The sequence below is a fragment of the Hordeum vulgare genome, chromosome 2H, assembly GCF_904849725.1.
Source record: "Hordeum vulgare subsp. vulgare chromosome 2H, MorexV3_pseudomolecules_assembly, whole genome shotgun sequence".
NCBI classification, from domain to species: Eukaryota; Viridiplantae; Streptophyta; class Magnoliopsida; order Poales; family Poaceae; genus Hordeum; species Hordeum vulgare.
Genome location: NC_058519.1, coordinates 596612034 through 596632313, shown reverse-complemented (window position 1 = coordinate 596632313; position 20280 = coordinate 596612034). Strand labels below are relative to the sequence as shown.

At 47.5% G+C, this 20280-nt stretch overlaps 1 protein-coding gene across 1 annotated transcript; it reads left to right on the top strand.

The window, feature by feature from the left end:
• Positions 1–1827: 1827 nt before the first annotated feature.
• Positions 1828–2937, top strand: LOC123430693 (ethylene-responsive transcription factor ERF039-like). Its single transcript, XM_045114540.1, has one exon. The coding sequence runs from the start codon at positions 1916–1918 to the stop codon at positions 2552–2554; it is 639 nt and encodes a 212-aa protein (XP_044970475.1). The 5' UTR covers positions 1828–1915; the 3' UTR covers positions 2555–2937.
• The last annotated feature ends 17343 nt before the right edge of the window (positions 2938–20280 follow it).

Below are 20280 nucleotides of genomic sequence, written 5' to 3'. Positions count from 1 at the left end.
CCTTTTACGTCGCCGCAAGTCTCTGTTCCACGGCGATCCCATCTGGAGCTCCTTTTCAGCACCATGTCGGAGGGGGGTCGATCACGGACGGTCTCTTTATCAACCTTGGTGCCCTCGGATGATGTGTGAGTATTTCACCATACACCTCTGGGTCCGTAGTTAGTATCTAGATGGCTATCTCTCTCTCTGTCTTGATCTTTAATACAATGATCATCGCATCTTCGCTTTGATCTATGTGATGTAATTCTTTTGTATGGTGTGTTTGTTGGGATCCGATGAATTTTGGATTTATGTCCATATTATTCATGAAAAATATTCGAGTCTTCTCTGAGTTTTATGATTTTTATTTGCATCATCATCATAGCTTCGTAAATCTATCTCATCTATTGAATTGCATTGGCCAAGTACTTTGATATTTCTTCAGTGGTAGGTGTGTGTTGTAGTGGGTTCAACCTGACGAGTTTCAATCCCTTCGAACATGGTTATCCAATTAGCAAACACATTGGTGTCTATAATTGTGTGTCATCAATACCAAACACCATTAGGGGTTAGACACACTTTCAATGGGCTTATGGGGTGTTGTCAATGACATTGTTCTTCACATTAAACATATGTTGTTTTTTCATGCATATGAAATTTGGTTAAATATTAAAACATTTCACAAAAGAATCATACATCATAATGTAGATGTGTCATACTCGTTTATGCATAGTAATAGTTGGAAGGTCGACTTTTTAAAGTTTAATATAAGGACAAGGTACATGGTTGACAAGTTTTTATTCCCCCCCCCCTCCTAAGTGGTATAGTGTAGTTATCACTTCATAAGGTATGTATTGATCACTCCCAACTAGCTTTTGAACAAAGCGGCATGCCTCATAATTCCAACCACGAACCGTTCTCGAACTTATTTCGTCGGCAAATGTTGTCGCATAATACAAAGTCATAGTCATGCCAGCCTATAGATAAGCCATTAGCGTGTACTTTTGTGACTTAGGGTCATAGAGGCAACAACGAACCGTCTCCCAACATATTTGATCGACGAGCGTTCAATTGCAAAAGATCAGATTTCGTAGGCAAGCCCGTCGTCACGCCATTTATGTGAGCTTTTGCGGAACAGGTGGGCCGCTTGGGCATGCGGTGATACGATGCATATACAATTTTTTTTTGACAAAATAGCATTGTGTATATCCGAGTGCGTTTTCTCAATTCTTTAGGACCGATCTCACAAAGCTATTATCTCTCTACAAAAAATTGCGGTTTTAACCATTTGCTTTGCCTACACATATTGCCTTGTGAAGAAATTAAGTTGATTTCGAGCAGTATGTGAGATGAGATGTATGGACACAAGTGGGTCTTCCACTTGGAACATGTTTGAGCTTTGCTACCGCGCAGTAAGCAAAGAGTTTGTGTTTTTAAGCTATATATAAACCACTTCAGTCGCAAGTCCAGCAAGCAAATGAGTACTAGGATCACGGAATTTAACGGCATTTGATACTGTATTGTGTTTGGCAATGTTATAGAAAATCTCATCCACACTGAGCCGGACTGAATCCATCGCATTTTACATTTAAGCACTACCGGGTGTGAAGTCGAGCTGGGCCGGTTCAGAGAACGCTTCTCAAAAAGAACAATCCCGGACGTGTGTGAAGTAAGCTGTCTTGTCCAGGCAAACCCTGTGCTCTCCAGCCGGGCGAGGCGAAAGATCTTTCCTTGCCACATACAGTACCATGGGATGGTTCAAATTTCAGCGCTTGCCATTGTTTTTCCCCGCAATTTTCTCGGCGCCGTGCCACGTCGCCCCCCCTGCGCGGCCGCACCATAAAACCCCGCTATTCCCCCTCCAACCTCCACTCGGCACTCGACCACTCTCCCCTGCCCTGCCTACCTACTCCTCCACCACCACCGCCGCAGAGCCATGGACGACATCGCCGAGCCGACGTCCCCGACGGCCACGTCCTCCTCGTCCTCGTCGTCGTCTTCATCCTCTGTCGCGGCCAACAAGCGGCCGCGCAAGGACAGCCGGCACCCGACCTACCACGGCGTGCGCATGCGGAGCTGGGGCAAGTGGGTGTCCGAGATCAGGGAGCCCCGCAAGAAGTCGCGCATCTGGCTCGGCACCTTCGCCACCGCCGAGATGGCCGCGCGCGCGCACGACGTGGCCACGCTCGCCATCAAGGGCCGCACCGCGCACCTCAACTTCCCGGACCTCGCGCACCTGCTGCCCCGCCCGGCCAGCGCCGCGCCCAAGGACGTCCAGGCGGCCGCCATACTCGCCGCCTCCGCCGACTTCCCCTGCGGCGCCACCGCCAATGCCAAGAGCCCCGACAGCGGCTCCGACGCCAGCGCCGCCTCGCCGCCGCCGCCCCCGCCGCCGCCGCACGCCGAGCCGGTCCCGGACCCGGAAGACGCCCTGTTCGACCTCCCCGACCTGCTCCTCGACCTGAGATACGAGGCGTCGTCGGGCCTCCCGTGCGCGTCGTCATGGGTCGTCGACGAGGACATCGTCGGCGCCGGCGTGTTCCGCCTCGAGGAGCCACTCCTGTGGGAGTACTGATCGTCGTCGCCGCCGCAGCAGAAGCTTCTTCTCGGACGACGGCCGCCGTTCAGTCGCTTCACGCATGGCTCTCACTACTTCTGGATTCGGCCGATCGGAGACATGGAAATGCACCTCCTTTCGTTAATCTACTTACTTACTTACAGTACTATCTAGGCGGCGTGAGGCGTCGTCGTCGTCTTCCTCCGTCCGGTGCCGCCCTGTTTTTCGTTTCTTCTTTTCCAAGCTCTGTTTCCGGTTCCCTCCCGCTGCGTTTTCTTCACTTTCTCTTTACCAAAATTAGGATGCGAGACTGTATAAAGTTAGCCTCTTTTCCTCCGCTCGCCTTGCTTGATTTGGGGGACAAGAATATGTATAATTAACAAGCATCTTATCTTACCCTACCTTTTTATGTTTTCATCGTTTTGTTTAGTGGTAAAAAGGGCGATCTCCCAAGATTTGAACCAAATTGAGAGCGACATTCATACTTTTCCTGACTTGACACCAGGAGAGCGATATTTCAGCGATTGCATTCCATTTTACTCTCCGATCATAATCCCTAGCCCTCCGCCACGCAACGGTAGGATTCGGCGAGGCCATGCAACTACGCAGCTCCACAGGTTCTGTAGAGTGTAGAGACTACAGACAGACAGCAGAGGCGCCGGAGCGAGCACCGAAAACCATTGATTGATTTGCCTGGTGCTGCAGTACCACGACAAGTCTACAATCGCTTGAAAGCTGCGGTGTGCCACCGGGAGGGAAAGCGATGGCTGCCGCGTGAGAAAGCGGATTCCCTGGTTACTGTAAGTAAGAAGAGAGAAAATAAAAGGTTATTGATGCCCGGTCTCGTCAACCCCCCACGACCCCGGCCCCCGGTGGGGCTACGGATCCCCGCGCGCCGTCGTCTCGCTCCGGCTCCAGCTCCGGCACCGGGCGGAGCGAAAGCCTCGAAGGCAGCGCCGCCCGCGCACGTCCAAAACCCGCACCGGGACCGAGAGCCAGCGTTGCCCGTGCCCCGTGCCGTCTCCGCGTGCTCCAGCGGCTTCGCTTATCGGCGCGGCGCCATGCCGGGCAGGGGCGGTGGCAGGCGGCGCAGGGCGCCAATGTGGCCGCGCGCGAGGCCTGCCACTTGCCAGCCGGCTGGCCGTCCTTGGCACTGTGCAAAAGGGAAAGGGGGCGTGCGAGGACGATCCTTGTGGTTGCGGGCAACACAACACTATCCCGTGCTCGGGCTAACTGACGAGGGAGACAACAACTTGTGCCAGGGGTTAACTTAATGAGATGGGAGAGGCCAAGCAAGCAAGAAGCAGCACAGTACAACACGGCCAGCTAACTTGTCCTAACGCCCGCGCCTTTCTTTCTTTAATCCCCATCACCTTTTGCTTCCCTCCCTCATCAAGGATGAGACGATGAAGCCCTGCGGATGGCATCGCATCGCATGGCATGGCATGGCGTGACCTCCTTTCCTTTCATCAACCAGAAAAGAAAAGAAAGGAGAGAAAAATAGACGTGATTGATTGCGTTGCGTGACCCCTTTGTTTCAGTCCTAAAACGTCCTTGCGCCGAGGACGTACGGGGGTGCCGCCATCCACACAGACCACACCAGTGGCACCTAACTTAGCAGTTAACACTCGCAAATTAAGGGAGTGGTACGAGTAGTACGTATGCTTTGATTAGCGCTCGGCAGCTGATTAGTAAGGGGTGGCTGGCGTGCAAACAAGCGTGATTTTGGATTTTGGTTCGAGAAAAACCGTAGATAATCCCCGAGGATTTGCTGCAGCGAATCCATGCACGGGTGCACGTAAACCCTGGCGGCTCTCGAGGCGATCATGAACTGGTCGGTCGGGCTCAGGGGCTGTCGGATTCTCGCGGCCACGTCGCTTGAGTCAAGCGCAAGTCTGCTGCTGCTGTCTCGCTCGCCTACGCCAGCCGTACTTTCCAGATTCAAATACAGCTCAGGTCAGGTATAATAAATATTATACACATATAGGGGTATATACATTGCATTCTCCCGGTATTGGAAGAAGCAGAGAGATTGAGATGGGTGTACAGAATATTCCGCGTGGCGTGGCGGCACGACACCCCGGCCGCTGGGGCGACATGGATTGATGCTGAACCCCAAGCAATAGTGATGGAAAAATCACATGCCATGGCGGAAAAAGGGCGGAATAAAGCCCGCGCGCGAGCTCATCTCCGCCTGTTACGTTGGAGTATTGGGCACGTTACGTACAGGCACGGCCGAAAACTTTCTTTTTTTCCTTTTCCTTTTTTCCTTTTATCCCAGAAATCACTCCTTTTGCATTTCCTGTGTTTTTGCGTTTCACCTTCTTGCTTTCACTCCTCGCCCAAAAAAGAAGAAAAAGTAGACGAACGTTTTTTCTTTGCCAAGAACAAGGGAAAAAATTAATACCCCCAGTTTTAAAATAATTGTCTCAAACTTAGTACAACTTTATATTAAAAATAGTATAAAGTTAAGACATTTATTTTAGGACGGAAGAAGTACTATAAGGGGCGGTTATTAGTGGGGTTGTGAGCGTCCCTTTGCTTGGAATGACCAAAGGCTGTTAAAGGTTTTTCTTGTTCGTTCAAATATTATGTTGTGTTGTACTCTAGCTCGTGATAGTACCATTTTACATGCGTATTGTTCTAGGTTGCGCCCATGACGCAGAGATCAAATTAATTCAAAAAATAAGGCTAGTAATTGCTACGTCTTTTGGCCGAAACGAGACTGAGATGAATCTATTCTTTTAATACAATTCTGTGAAACATAGGTATGATGATACGAAGTTTATCATCCACACACGGAAATGAACTATATGTAAGAGGGTGTTTGGTTACAGGGACTTATTAGGGACTTAGAACTTATAAGTCTCTTTAAGTCCCATCTAAGCCAAACGAGAGGGACTTATAGAGACTTAAAGTGGACATTTGGGACTTATGAAATAAGACTCTTAAGAAGGGACTTATAAGGACTTATAGTTTTAATATGGTCTTTTAGTCCATGTTAAGTCCTAGGAACCAAACAGGTAGAAACTTTTTATGGACTTAGGACTTATAAGTTGGGACAAAAAAAAATCCTAGGACTTATGAACCAAACAGGGTCTAGCAGCCGAGAGTAATACCCTAACTGATTTGCATGTTTTTTTTTGCATCATCATTGACATCATGCCACCATTGCATTGCAGTAACTTAACATGTTCATGTTAATCCCACACTATTTTATTATAGCCATCCTGAATTAATGTTACTATTATCTGTTATTTGGCTTTCAAACCACCTTGTTCCTTTTTGGCGTTCACCTTCAAGACTCACTCCCAAACTTGGCACAAGGTGTTCTTTTGTCATATTAGAGCTATCGTAAATTTGGAAATTTAGCACACTTCTCTCTCATACCTCTAGTTCAAACCATCCTTATGTCATTTCCCTCTTTTAAATTCGAATCCTTGTTGTATTTGTTTTATTCAAGCTTTGAATGTGAGAGAGACCACCATAATAATTTATCTCATTTAAAAAATGCAATTGCACAACTTTTTTGATATCTAGGTGATGGCAATTGTATGAAAACAACATGGCAAATTACTGGAATTTTTGCTACGAACAATAATGGAAAATGTATGAATAGTCATATTTCCCCCTGGAAAAACATGAAGTTGTAATCAGAGGAAGACAAAATTTCGAATGGCAAAAAAGAACTAACCTATTTTTTTTGTTCCCTTAAACTCATGCCAGTTTTGCCATCTTCATGAAAATGTAGACATGACAGAGTGATGGAATAGCATAAGTTAAAGGATAAATGGCAAGGGATCCATGCGACTAGGTGGCTAGATCACGGGCACCCGCGTGGCTAGTCCGCATGGGCCCTTGTGCACTACTTTACTCCCATTCTTTTGCCTATAAATCCCACATTTCACAAAACCTACGTACAAATTTTCCCTAACTGTTTCTCTCGCCGCAAGTTTTTGTTCCGAGGAGATCCAATCTAGAGGTTGTTCCAACACTCCGCGAGAGGGGGAATCCATCACGGGAGGGTTCTTAGTCAACTTTGTTGAGTCCATGACCATGTGTAAGTAGTTCCTTTAGGACCTTAGGGTTCATAGCAGTAGCTAGATGGCATCCTCTATCCCTTGTGAATACAAAGTTTCCGTGAGCGCCTTACATCATTGAGATCCGTATGATGTAATCTTTGTTGGGATATGATGAATTATAACTTTATGATCATATTTTTCGTTGAAATACATTGAATATTTTTAATTTGTTTTTGTTGAATACTTAAGTAGCTTTGTACACTACTGGAATCAGAGAATTTGCCATCTGCTGCTTCTTTGCCGTCTGCTGGCTGATGGCAAAGACACTCTTTGCGATCAGCTACCCAAAACCTGACGGTAAAGAGCAGGCTCATGGCAAACATCATCTTTGCCATCTGCTGCTTCTTTGCCGTCTGCCAGCTGACGGCAAAGCACATGCACGCAGACGACAAAGAACTCACCCCACACCGCCCTCTAACCCATACCGGTCCACCTCTTTGCCGTCAGCCTGTTACCACTTTGCCGTCGGGGGAGACGGCAAAGAGGCAACTAGACCTAGCGTCGTCAACCCCCACCCCACCCCCTCTCTCTCCCCCATAACGGCTCACCACAGCCCCCAACTCTCTCCCTGCGCCGCCGCCGGAGCTCGTCCTCCCTCCTCGCCGCGACCCGCCGCCGGAGCTCGCCCCTCCTCCTCCCTGCGACCCCCTCCTCCACCATAGTGCCCCTGCTCCACCACCGCCCCCTCCTCTCCGTGCCCTGCTCCACCATCGCCCCCTCTTCCCTGCGACCCCCTGCTCCACCACCGCCGCCTCCTCTCCGTGCCCCTGGTCCACCTTGCCGCCGGCATTTCCACTGAGCTCCACCTCGTCGCTGACGTCTCCCCTAATAGCCCCTTGTAAGTCCTCCGGCCCTCCTTTCCTCTCTTTGCCTCTTTGCTAAGGGTAATTTAGTTAAGTTAAGTTACTTAGGTTAATTTAGTTAGGTTATTGTTATTAGGTTCTTGTTGCTATTAGGTTCTTACTTTAAGTTGTTTAGGTTAATTTAGTTAAGTTACTTAGGTTAATTTTTATTAGGTTCTTAGGTTAAGTTACTTAGGTTAATTTTTATTAGGTAGCAAATTTTTCTTCAAGTTTCATATAGGCTATTTAAAGAAAAGAAAAACAGAATTGGTTAACACTAGTTCCAAATATTGCGAAGAAAAAAGACTCTTGCATTTTGCTTCAAGTTCTATATTGTTCTTCCGATTATATGAAAATTTGAAGTGGACATGTCATATGTGGACATGTGATTTGGACACGTGATATTTGGAATTGGGACATGTCATGCCAAAATTTCCCGTGAAAGGAGAAGAAGAGGAGAGGAGGAGGAGAAAAGGAGAGGAGGAGGAGGAGAAGATGAGAGGAGGAGGAGGAGGAGGAGAAGAAGAAGAAAAAAAATACCTTCTCCTTCTTCTCCTCCTTCTCCTTCTTCTTGATTTCTTCTTCTTCTCCTCCTCCTCCTCTTTCTTCTCCTCTTTATTATTCTCATTACCTTATTTTCCCCAACAATGAGATAATTATCCCATTTAGCTATAAAATGACATAATTAGCATATTTGTGTTGATCGGGTGGATTTACATGTGGAGTTGTCTCTTCGCTGTGAGGTCTGGTGTGCGAAGACCTCCCCGTGCGTTGTACTAGCTCCGCCCCTGCATTCGTGGGTCAGTACACATGTCATCTCCTCCTCGCCCCTTCATTTACTGTGGGTCGGTTTCCGAATGAAACTTCCTAGATTTAGGTAATTAAATTAATTTATCAGTATGCGTGACCAGTATGCGTCTCCCGTTTGAAAGGGCGACATCTATAAATATGCATGTCTTTGCATATTTATAACCGCCATCCTTTCGAATTGTCCAACATTATCCATGGACAGCCCGAGTATGTGTAGATTGGGTTCGTTTTCCCGTATGTTGTGCTGTGGATCTGATGCAGAATTTCGTCAGTGCCTCCCTGTTGTTCTTCGGATGCACATCCTCTCTGTTTATTGCGGAGACGTGTATCAGGAGAACAACGGGGAGGTGCTGCCGAAATTTTGCATTGGATCCGGAGCAGAGCATGGGAAAACGAACCCAATCTAGACATACTCGGGTGGGATTAGGACATATCTTTACCTATTAGCGTGTAGGTTACCTGGACGTAATAAAAATGGCGAACCTGATTAACCAATGAATATAAATGCTAAATTATATATAAATATATTTCTTCTGTCTTTAGTAGCTAGGCAAGATGAGTGATCGTGCATGGATGTATACCGGTCACCCTAGTCAGAAAGAGATGACGAAAGAATGGTTTGTAAAAACAAAGGAATTTGTGAAAGCCATTCGCAAATGGCCAGGAAAGAAACTATTGCCCCTGTCCTGGATGCGACAACTATAAAAAGACGACAGAGGTTGTAATGATTAAACACCTGCAGAGGAGGGTTTTTAAGCCTAATTATACGATGTGGACATTTCATGGTGAGTCTATACAACGCACAAGAGCTGAGGTGGTCCGTCGTCGCATGGACGAGCATGGTACCGGGATCGAAGACATGGTGCAAGACTTTGATGATGCTCGGGATTCGGAAGATGAGATGGGGAAATCTGCAAAGGCCTTTTATGAAATGTTGGAGTCTTCAAAACGTCCTCTCCATGAGCACATTGAGCTCTGTCACCTGGATGCAATTGCACAAGTAATGGCTCTGAAGGCTTAGTTCAACTTGGGAAGAGAATGCTACGACGCGATGATGACACTATTTGGACGCTTCCTACCCAAAGGCCATGTCATGCCTGCAAACCTGTACCAGCCGGACAAAATACTTTGTGTACTTAAGATGCCCTATGAGAAGATAGATGCATGTGAGAAAGGATGTGTCTTATTTAGGAAGGAGTATGCACACTTGGACTATTGTCCCAATTGCGAGTCTTGCAGGTATCTTGTGGTAGAAAACGGTATGGGTGAGAAGAGGCACACCAAAATCGCAGTTAGTGATGTTCGGTATATGCCAATCGTACCAAGACGTCAACGTCTTTTCATGGTCGAAGAGACAGTGAGACAGATGACATGGCACAAATTGGGCAAACGAACCGAACTAGATGCGAATGGGAATAAGATGATGGTACACACATCGGATGGGGAAGCGTGGAAAAATTTCGATGGATTGCATCAAGATAAAGTGGCAGATCCAAGGAATCCTCGAGTCTGCGCCGCCACAGATGGTTTTAATCCCTTCGGCATGACGGCAACCCAATACAGTTGTTGGCCTGTATTTTTCATTCCACTCAATCTCCCCCCCCCCCCGGGCAGATTATGCAAAGAAAGAACATATTTCTGACGTTGATAATTCCAGGGCCCAATTATTCGGGGCAGAATATGAATGTGTACCTGCAACCGCTTAAGGATGAATTGGAAGAAGCTTGGGATAATGGGGTCAAGACATACGATGCCGCTAGAAAAGAAAACTTCAAAATGCATGTGTGGTACATGTACTCTATGCATGACTTGCCAGTGTATGCGCTATTCTTTGGATGGTGTGTGCATGGAAGGTACCCGTGCCCCCAATGCAAGGTAGCTCTTCAGTTTCATTGGTTGCAGGAGGGTCGGAAGTATTCTTGCTTTGACTTGCATAGACAGTTCCTGGATCCTGACCATCAGTTTAGAAAAGACAAGAAGAACTTTACCAAAGGTAAAGTTGTCAAAAACTTGGCACCACCTGCGTTCACAGGCCAACAGATCCTGGATCAGTTAAACGCCCTCGAGCCTGATCCAGAGCGTCCAGGGTATTTCAAGGGGTATAATTCAACACACGCCTAGACTCACAAGCCATGCTTCTGCGATCTGCCTTACTTCAAAGACCTCCTTCTTCCACAGAACATCGACATGATGCACACTGAAAAGAATATGGGAGAGGCTATTTTTGGTACATTGTTCGACATAGATGGGAAAACAGAGGATAATATTAAGGCTAGAGTCGATCAAGAGACACTATGTCATAGACCGTTACAAAACATGCGAGAAGGCAAAGGAAAGCAGAAGTGGTCGAAGACAAAGGCCTGGTTCAATCTTGGAAGGCCATCTATGAGGGAAATTATCTTGTGGGTCAAAATGCATTTGATGTTCCCCGATGGGTATGCAGCGAATCTAAAGAGGGGAGCGAGTCTTGAAAAAATAAAAATCTTTGGTCTCAAGAGTCATGATTGGCACATATGGCTAGAGCGGGTAATGCCGGTGATGTTACGTGGCTTTATTCCTGAGGATGAATGGCTAGTACTGGCGGAGCTGAGCTATTTCTTCCGTGTTCTTTGTGCAAACGAATTGTCGCCTGGCGTGGTAGAAGACATGGAGGAGTTTGCACCGGAGTTGTTGTGCAAGTTAGAGAAGATCTTTCCACCGGGCTTCTTTAATCCAATGCAGCATTTGATTTTACATCTGCCGACCGAGGCAAGATTGGGTGGGCCCGTGCAAGATCGTTGGTGCTATGCAACTGAGAGGATGCAGAAGACCCTTCGAGCTAAATGTAAAAATAAGCGTAGAATTGAAGCATCGATGGCTGAGGCATTCATTACTGAGGAGGTGGCAAACTTTGTGACAGCACACTACGAAGCCAAAAATCATCATTTGCATAATTCGAAGCCTCGGCACAATGATGCACACCCTAAAAAGGTGGGTCCAACCTCAGCCTATTCAAAGGGAAGCTCGCACCAGCCGGTGCTTCGAAACCAATAACGTTGGATGTCGAAGAATGACGGAACATTTAGTTGTATATCTTCAACAACCTAACAGAAGTGCGGCCGTACATTGAGTGAGTTCTCGGCACATTTTCCCGTAAGTTCTAATTCATTTGAACTGCTCTTATTCCCGGATATTTCAAACAGCCGTTACGTCGCCAAATTCTCGGATGGAGCGGTGATCGAAAATGATTCCGTCGAAGAGTATGAGCTTCTGTCAAAGACATGAGGCGGCTATCCCAGTTTCATCTCTTGGTTCAAACAAACGGTAATTATCAATAATGGACCATTTCATTTCTTGGTCTAACTTGCGGCTAATGCAACAATCGTTTCATATTAAACTTGCAGGCTAATTCAGAGTCTATGGACGCCGAATTGAGACAAGTCGCTAATGGTTTTGACTATAAGGTCCGTTCATTTGAGAAATACAACATCAACGGGTATCTCTTTCGTACCTTTGGCAAAGAGCTATCTATGCCTGACCGGAAATCTATAAATTGTGGTGTCTCTGCTATCAGCGAAGGTGTTATCTATAAATTTATGAACTTCAATTCTATGGTGAAAACCCACCGAACGTCGTAGTCTTCAAATGTTATTGGTTCCAGCCGAAGAAGACTAGAAGGACTCATGAACGTATAGGACTAGTCGAAATCAATCCAAACACTCATTTAGATGTTCCCGATGTCTATATTACGGCTCAACAGGCGACCCAAGTTTTCTATCTACCGTGGGCATGCCAAACGGATAAGAATCTCCAAGGTTGGTATGTTGTTTATAAAGTGCCGCCACATGTCAGACCACCTCTCCCAAATGAACAGGATTATGAACCTCACATTAACACAGACACATATGATGGAGAATTCTTCCAAGAAACACGTCTTTCCAAGAAACGTTTCATGAACCGCCGTGCTTCACCCAAGAACATGGAAGTAGACAGCGATAATGAATCTGACTCCAGCCCTGAGCCGGAACCAGAAGACCCGGAACTCGTAGAGGTTACTGATGCGGATGACCTGTCAATGCTTCAGCGATTAAAGGAAGGCCTTTCACAACTTCACGCCGTTGAACCCGACGAGCACGTCATTCATGAAGACATGCGTGATAGTGATGATGATGATGCATTTATTGATGATGATTATTAGTTTGTAAGATTCACAACTTAAATTATATATATATATATATTAAACTTTATTATTCATGTCAGTTATTCAATTTTTTTATGTTGTACTAATTTCTTTTAATCTTTATCATGGCAGGTGAGCAGGTGTGGAAAGATGGTGGACGCTGGTCCAGATCGCTCGACGGGTTCTTCCCAGGCGCCCCGCACGAGGGGTGGTACTTCCCTTCCACCCCTATCTCTCTGTAGAGCCTTGGGAGACAGTCTGTCGACACCACCCGTGGGTTCTTCTTCGTCGGCGGCATTGCCCACTGGGAGAGGTGCTGGTCGGGTAGGGAAGAAGGGGAAGGGTACACGGAGAGGTGGTGGCCGCGGAAGATCCAGGAGGATTGTTGAGCCGTCCTCGCCACCACCACCAGCTCATTCACCCGAGCATAGTGTTGGAAATATGCCCTAGAGGCAATAATAAAATGGTTGTTATCATATTTCCTTGTTCATGATAATCGTCTATCGTTCATGCTATAATTGTATTGACAGGAAACAGTAATACATGTGTGAATGAATAGATCACAATGTGTCCCTAGCAAGACTCTAGTTGGCTAGCTCGTTAGTCAATAGATGATCATGGTTTCCTGATCATGGACATTGGATGTCATTGATAATGGGATCACATCATTGGGAGAATGATGTGGTGGACAAGACCCAATCCTAAGCCTAGCACTAGATCGTATTGTTCGTATGCTAATGCTTTTCTAATGTCAAGTATCTTTTCCTTCGACCGTGAGATTGTGCAACTCCCGGATACCGTAGGAGTGCTTTGGGTGTATCAAACGTCACAACGTAACTGGGTGACTATAAAGGTGCACTACGGGTACCTCCGAAAGTGTCTGTTGGGTTGGCACAAATCGAGATCGGGATTTGTCACTCCGTGTGACGGAGAGGTATCTCTGGGCCCACTCGGTAGAACATCATCATGAGCTCAATGTGACTAAGGATTTAGTCACACGATGACGTGCTACGGAACGAGTAAAGAGACTTACCGGTAACGAGATTGAACAAGGTATAGGTATACCGACGATCGAATCTCGGGCAAGTTCTATACCGACAGACAAAGGGAATCGTATACGGGATTGATTGAATCCTTGACATCGTGGTTCATCCGATGAGATCATCGTGGAGCTAGTGGGAGCCACCATGGGTATCCAGACCCCGCTGATGGTTATTGGCCAGAGAGGTGTCTCGGTCATGTCTGCCTGTCTCCCGAACCCGTAAGGTCTACACACTTAAGGTTCGATGACGCTAGGGTTATAGGGAATTGTTATACGAGATTACCGAAAGTTGTTCGGAGTCCCGGATGAGATCCCGGACGTCACGAGGAGCTCCGGAATGGTCCGGAGGTAAATATTGATATATAGGACGGATGGTTTCGGACACCGGAAGTGTTTCGGGCATCACCGGTAACGTACCGGGACCACCGGGACCACCGGAGGTGGTCCCGGGGGACCACGGAAGGGGGGTGACGACCCCGGGAGGCTAGATGGGCTAAGTGGGGAAGGGAACCAGCCCCTAAGTGGGCTGGTGCGCCCCCCACCCAGCCCATGTGCACCAGAAAAAAGGGGAAGGGGGAACCCTAACTAAGGTGGGCCTTAGGCCCACCAGAGGGGTGCGCCACCCCTCCCCCTTGCCCTGGCCGCCACCCCTCTCCCATCTAAGGGCTGCCGCACCCCTTAGGGGTGGGAACCCTAAGGGCTGCGCCCCCTCCCTCTCCCCCTATATATAGATGAGGTTCGGGGCTGTTTGAGACACGGTTGAATCTCTCTCTCTCGGCGCAGCCCTGCTCCTCTCCCTCCTCCTCTCTGCCGGCGCTTGGCGAAGCCCTGCCGGGAGACCTCGTCTCTCCACCAACACCACGCCGTCGTGTTGCTGGTCTTCTTCCCCAACCTCTTCCTCCTGCTTGCTGGATCAAGGTGCGGGAGACGTCACCGGGCTGCACGTGTGTTGAACGCGGAGGTGCCGTTGTTCGACACTAGATCGGAATCGCTGCGAGTACGACTCCATCAACCGCGTTCTAGCAACGCTTCCGCTTAGCGATCTTCAAAGGTACGAAGATGCTCTTACCCCTCTCTCGTTGCTGGTCTCTCCATAGGAAGATCTGAATAAGCGTAGGAAAATTTTGAATTTATGCTACGTTCCCCAACACATAGGACTACTATGGTCGACCCGTTTGCGGAGGAGGCTACGGGGACTCCGTTCCAGGAGCCTGGTGTTGACGGGCATTCGTCCCATGAGACTCCGGTCCAGGAGCAGCCTCGGGTCGAGGTGCATTCGGCCCACGAGACTACGGTTCCGGAGGCTTCACCCGACGTGGAGAGGCCCGGATGGGAGACCTGGCTGGATCGTACCGAGTTGCCGTATTCGACCGAGGGTCCGGGTGGCTCAGGGGGCGGGGATGGCGGGGATGAGCTTACGGCTAGTGAGGGCGATGTGCAAGTGGACGGGACCACCGTGTACAAGCGTGGTAGTACACGTCTCCCGGTCGCGCCAGCTACCCGCCAGCAGAGGCCGGTGATTAAACCTGAAGGAAATAGGTAAGTACATTTACTCTTTTTTTAGCTTTTGCCTTCAAGTTTGTTAAAATATCTAATGCGTTGACCTTATCATACTGTAGGGGATGGGTACACCCTCTTGGAGTCCGTAGGCCGAACTCCGTCCGTGGTGTGCTTTGCCGGACAAATTTCCCGGGGTTTGTCACGTGGCCTGGTGAGGGTCAGGTTCCTACACTAGGATTTCCCTGGGAGCACTACGAGGCTGCGCAGGCCCCGCCGGAGGAGATTATAGATGGTGTCTTGTGCCACACGAGGGCCGTCATGGTGATCAAGAGCTTTTGGGTAAATTATCCTTTTACAGAATCTAAAATTAACAATACATCTAATTATTGTACTAATCGGTGTTTTCACGTTTGATTGCAGACCTTCTATAGGTGTGAGGATGGATATGAGGAGGAGGAGGCCAGGGTTCTCGAGGCCGAGTGTAGGCGGTTACTACAGAACTTGCGCCACGAGGCTCGGCCGCAGGCTATTTGAGATTACTACGCCACGCGTGGTATTAAGAAGCACAAGAACGATTGCCGCGGAAAGTTTCTAAAGAAGGAGCAATACATGAAGGTAATTACCTATTCTTAAGTCCTTCTATGTAGTTTTCTTGATTTCATCCATAGGCGTAGTGCTGAAAATTCTTTCTAATAACTTACAGGTGCCCCCGAGATGGTGTGCGGATAAGATGGATTGTTGGGAGGCGTTGGTTGATGAGTGGTGCACAGGGAGCTGGCGAGCCGTCCACGAGAATGCGAAGGATCGGCGTAGCCAAATAGTTTGTGTGCCACACCATCAAGGCAGCGTCAACTTACTTCAGTTCGGACGAAACTGGGTATGTGATTTGCTTCATGATTCATGCAATTCATTCTTCATGCTAATATTTTGTTCCTCTCTTTTAGGCGCATCACAATAAGACGGAGATGCCACACTTGTACGACCTTTATGGCATGGCCCATACTGCCTAGTACAAGAAGGCGAAGGCATTCTCTGAGTCTGACCTGGATGATCCCAATAACTTCACCAACATATCATCCCACCAGAAGCTCGTGGCATACAGGGACGCGGGGAAGGCTACGAAAGGGGATGACTTTAACCCTAGCCAGGAACCTTTGGATCGAGAGCTGGTGATGATATCTGGTGACGGGAGGCCCCATGGTCGATAGCCATTGGAGATGGGATAATACGTTGTCCACTCACTCTCTCGGAGATCAAGGCGCACCAGTCGAGCAGCTGTCCTCAGATAATGCGTCGTCCACGGCCAGTCGATCTTGCCATCGAAGTTAGTTGTACGGACTAAGAACACTTTCATCCATTTCATTATGTGTGTCACGATAGATCATTACTGTGTTAACGAGGAATGGTGTTTCAGGTTGCTCTTCAGAAAGAGATATTGGCAAACCAGGCTGCTCTTGAGAAAGAGAGATTGGCAAGCCAGGCTGCTCTTGAGAAAGAGAGATTGGCAAGTCAGGCTGCTCTTGATGAGAGGGACTAGACCACGGCACGATTGATTGAGGAGGAGAGGTCCCGGAATGAGGAGGGTCAACGGGCCTTGTACAAGCTTTTTGTTGGAAATATGCCCTAGAGGCAATAATAAATTAGTTATTATTATATTTCTTAGTTCATGATAATCGTTTATTATCCATGCTATAATTGTATTGATTGGAAACACAATACTTGTGTGGATACATAGACAAAACACTGTCCCTAGTAAGCCTCTAGTTGACTAGCTCGTTGATCAAAGATGGTCAAGGTTTCCTGGCCATAGGCAAGTGTTGTCACTTGATAACGGGATCACATCATTAGGAGAATCATGTGATGGACTAGACCCAAACTAATAGACGTAGCATGTTGATCGTGTCATTTTGTTGCTACTGTTTTCTGCGTGTCAAGTATTTATTCCTATGACCATGAGATCATATAACTCACTGACACCGGAGGAATGCTTTATGTGTATCAAACGTCGCAACGTAACTGGGTGACTATAAAGATGCTCTACAGGTATCTCCGAAGGTGTTAGTTGAGTTAGTATGGATCAAGACTGGGATTTGCCACTCCGTGTGACGGAGAGGTATCTCGGGGCCCACTCGGTAATACAACATCACACACAAGCCTTGCAAGCAATGTAACTTAATGTAAGTTGCGGGATCTTGTATTACGGAACGAGTAAAGAGACTTGCCGGTAAACGAGATTGAAATAGGTATGCGGATGCTAACGATCGAATCTCGGGCAAGTAACATACCGAAGGACAAAGGGAATGACATACGGGATTATATGAATCCTTGGCACTGAGGTTCAAACGATAAGATCTTCGTAGAATATGTAGGATCCAATATGGGCATCCAGGTCCCGCTATTGGATATTGACCGAGGAGTCTCTCGGGTCATGTCTACATAGTTCTCGAACCCGCAGGGTCTGCACACTTAAGGTTCGACGTTGTTTTATGCGTATTTGAGTTATATGGTTGGTTACCGAATGTTGTTCGGAGTCCCGGATGAGATCACGGACGTCACGAGGGTTTCCGGAATGGTCCGGAAATGAAGATTGATATATAGGATGACCTCATTTGGTTACCGGAAGGTTTTCGTGCATTACCGGAAAAGTTTCGGGCTCATCGGTAGTGTACCGGGAGTGCCGGGAGGGGTGCCGGGGACCATCGGGAGGGGTGTCACGCCCCAAGGGGTCTCATGGGCTATGGGAAGAGATAAACCAGCCCCTAGTGGGCTGGAATAAGTTCCCACTAAGGCCCATAAGGTTTGAGAAGGAAAAAACACAAGGTGGAAAGAGTTTCCAAGTGGGAAGGTGGAATCCTACTCCAAGTAGGATTGGAGTAGGACTCCTCCACCTCCAATTTCGGCCAAACCTTTGGGTTTTGAGGCTGCCTCCTCCCCTCCCTCCCACCTATATATACGGAGGTTTTAGGGCTGATTTGAGACGACTTTTCCACGGCAGCCCGACCACATACCTCCACGGTTTTTCCTCTAGATCGCGTTTCTGCGGAGCTCGGGCGGAGCCCTGCTGAGACAAGGTCATCACCAACCTCCGGAGCGCCGTCACGCTGCCGGAGAACTCTTCTACCTCTCCGTCTCTCTTTCTGGATCAAGAAGGCCGAGATCATCGTCGAGCTGTACGTGTGCTGAACGCGGAGGTGCCGTCCGTTCGGTACTAGATCGTGGGACTGATCGCGGGATTGTTCGCGGGGCGGATCGAGGGACGTGAGGACGTTCCACTACATCAACCGCGTTCTCTAACGCTTCTGCTGTACGGTCTACGAGGGTACGTAGATCACTCATCCCCTCTCGTAGATGGACATCACCATGATAGGTCTTCGTGCGCGTAGGAAAATTTTTGTTTCCCATGCGACGTTCCCCAACAGTGGTATCAGAGCTAGGTTCATGCGTAGATGTCTTCTCGAGTAGAACACAAAAGGTTTTGTGGGCGGTGATGTGCGTTTTGCTGCCCTCCTTAGTCTTTTCTTGATTCCGCGGTATTGTTGGATTGAAGCGGCTTGGACCGACATTACTCGTACGCTTACGAGAGACTGGTTTCATCGTTACGAGTAACCCCCTTTGCTCAAAGATGACTGGCAAGTGACGGTTTCTCCAACTTTAGTTGAATCGGATTTGACCAAGGAGGTCCTTGGATGAGGTTAAATAGCAACTCATATATCTCCGTTGTGGTGTTTGCGTAAGTAAGATGCGATCCTACTAGATACCCCCGGTCACCACGTAAAACTTGCAACAACAAAATTAGAGGACGTCTAACTTGTTTTTGCAGGGTATGCTTGTGATGTGATATGGCCAACGATGTGATGTGATATATTGGATGTATGAGATGATCATGTTGTAATAGAAATATCGACTTGCACGTCGATGGTACGGCAACCGGCAGGAGCCATAGGGTTGTCTTTATAACTAACGTTTGTGCTTGTAGATGCGTTTACTATTTTGCTAGGACGTAGCTTTAGTAGTAATAGCATGAGTAGCACGAAAACCCCGATGGCGACATGTTGATGGAGATCATGATGATGGAAATCATGGTGTGACGCTGGTGACAAGAAGATCGTGCCGGTGTTTTGGTGATGGAGATCAAGAAGCACGTGATGATGGCCATATCATGTCACTTATGAATTGCATGTGATGTTAATCCTTTTATGCACCTTATTTTGCTTAGAACGACGGTAGCATTATGAGGTGATCTCTCACTAAAATTTCAAGACGAAATTGTGTTCTCCCCGACTGTGCACCGTTGCTACAGTTCTTCGTTTCGAGACACCACGTGATGATCGGGTGTGATAGACTCAACGTTCACATACAACGGGTGCAAAACAGTTGCGCACGCGGAACACTCGGGTTAAGCTTGACGAGCCTAGCATGTGCAGACATGGCCTCGGAACACATGAGACCGAAAGGTCGAGCATGAATTGTATAGTTGATATGATTAGCATAGAGATGCTTACCACTGAAACTATTCTCGACTCACGTGATGATCGGACTTGAGATAGTGGATTTGGATCATGTACCACTCAAATGACTAGAGAGATGTACTTTTTGAGTGGGAGTTCTTAAGTAATATGATTAATTGAACTAATTGTCATGAACATAGTCTAATGGTATTTGCGAATTACGATGTAGCTTGCGCTATAGCTCTACTGTTTTTATATGTTCCTAGAGAAAATTTAGTTGAAAGTTGATAGTAGCAAACTTTGCAGACTGAGTCTGTAAAACCGAGGATTGTCCTCGTTGCTGCACAGAAGGCTTATGTCCTTAATGCACCACTCGGTGTGCTGCACCTCGAGCGTCGTCTGTGGATGCTGTGAACATCCGACATACACGTTTCTGATTACTACACAATAGTTCAGTGCAAGATACTTAATGGCTTAGAAGCAAGGCGCCGAAAACGTTGTAAAACGTCACGGAACATAAGTGATGTTCTAAAGAGATGAAATTGTGATTTCATGCTTGTGCCCTTGTTAAGAGGTACGAGACCTCCAACAAGATTCTTTGTCCACAAAGTAAAAGAGAAAAGCTCAATCGATGAGCGTGTGCTCAGATTGTTTGAGTACGACAATCACTTGAATCAAGTGGGAGTTAATCTTCCAGATGAGATGGTGATGGTTCTCCAAAAGACACTGCCACCAAGCTGTGAGAGCTTCGTGATGAACTATAACATATTGAGGATAGATACAATGATCCTTGAGCGATTCGTGATGTTTGACACTGCGAAAGTAGAAATCAAGAAGGAGCGTCAATAGTTGATGGTTTGT

Bases quoted from the DNA above. Each gene is read 5' to 3' on its own strand.
- LOC123430693 (XM_045114540.1), top strand. From the start codon at position 1,916: ATGGACGACATCGCCGAGCCGACGTCCCCGACGGCCACGTCCTCCTCG.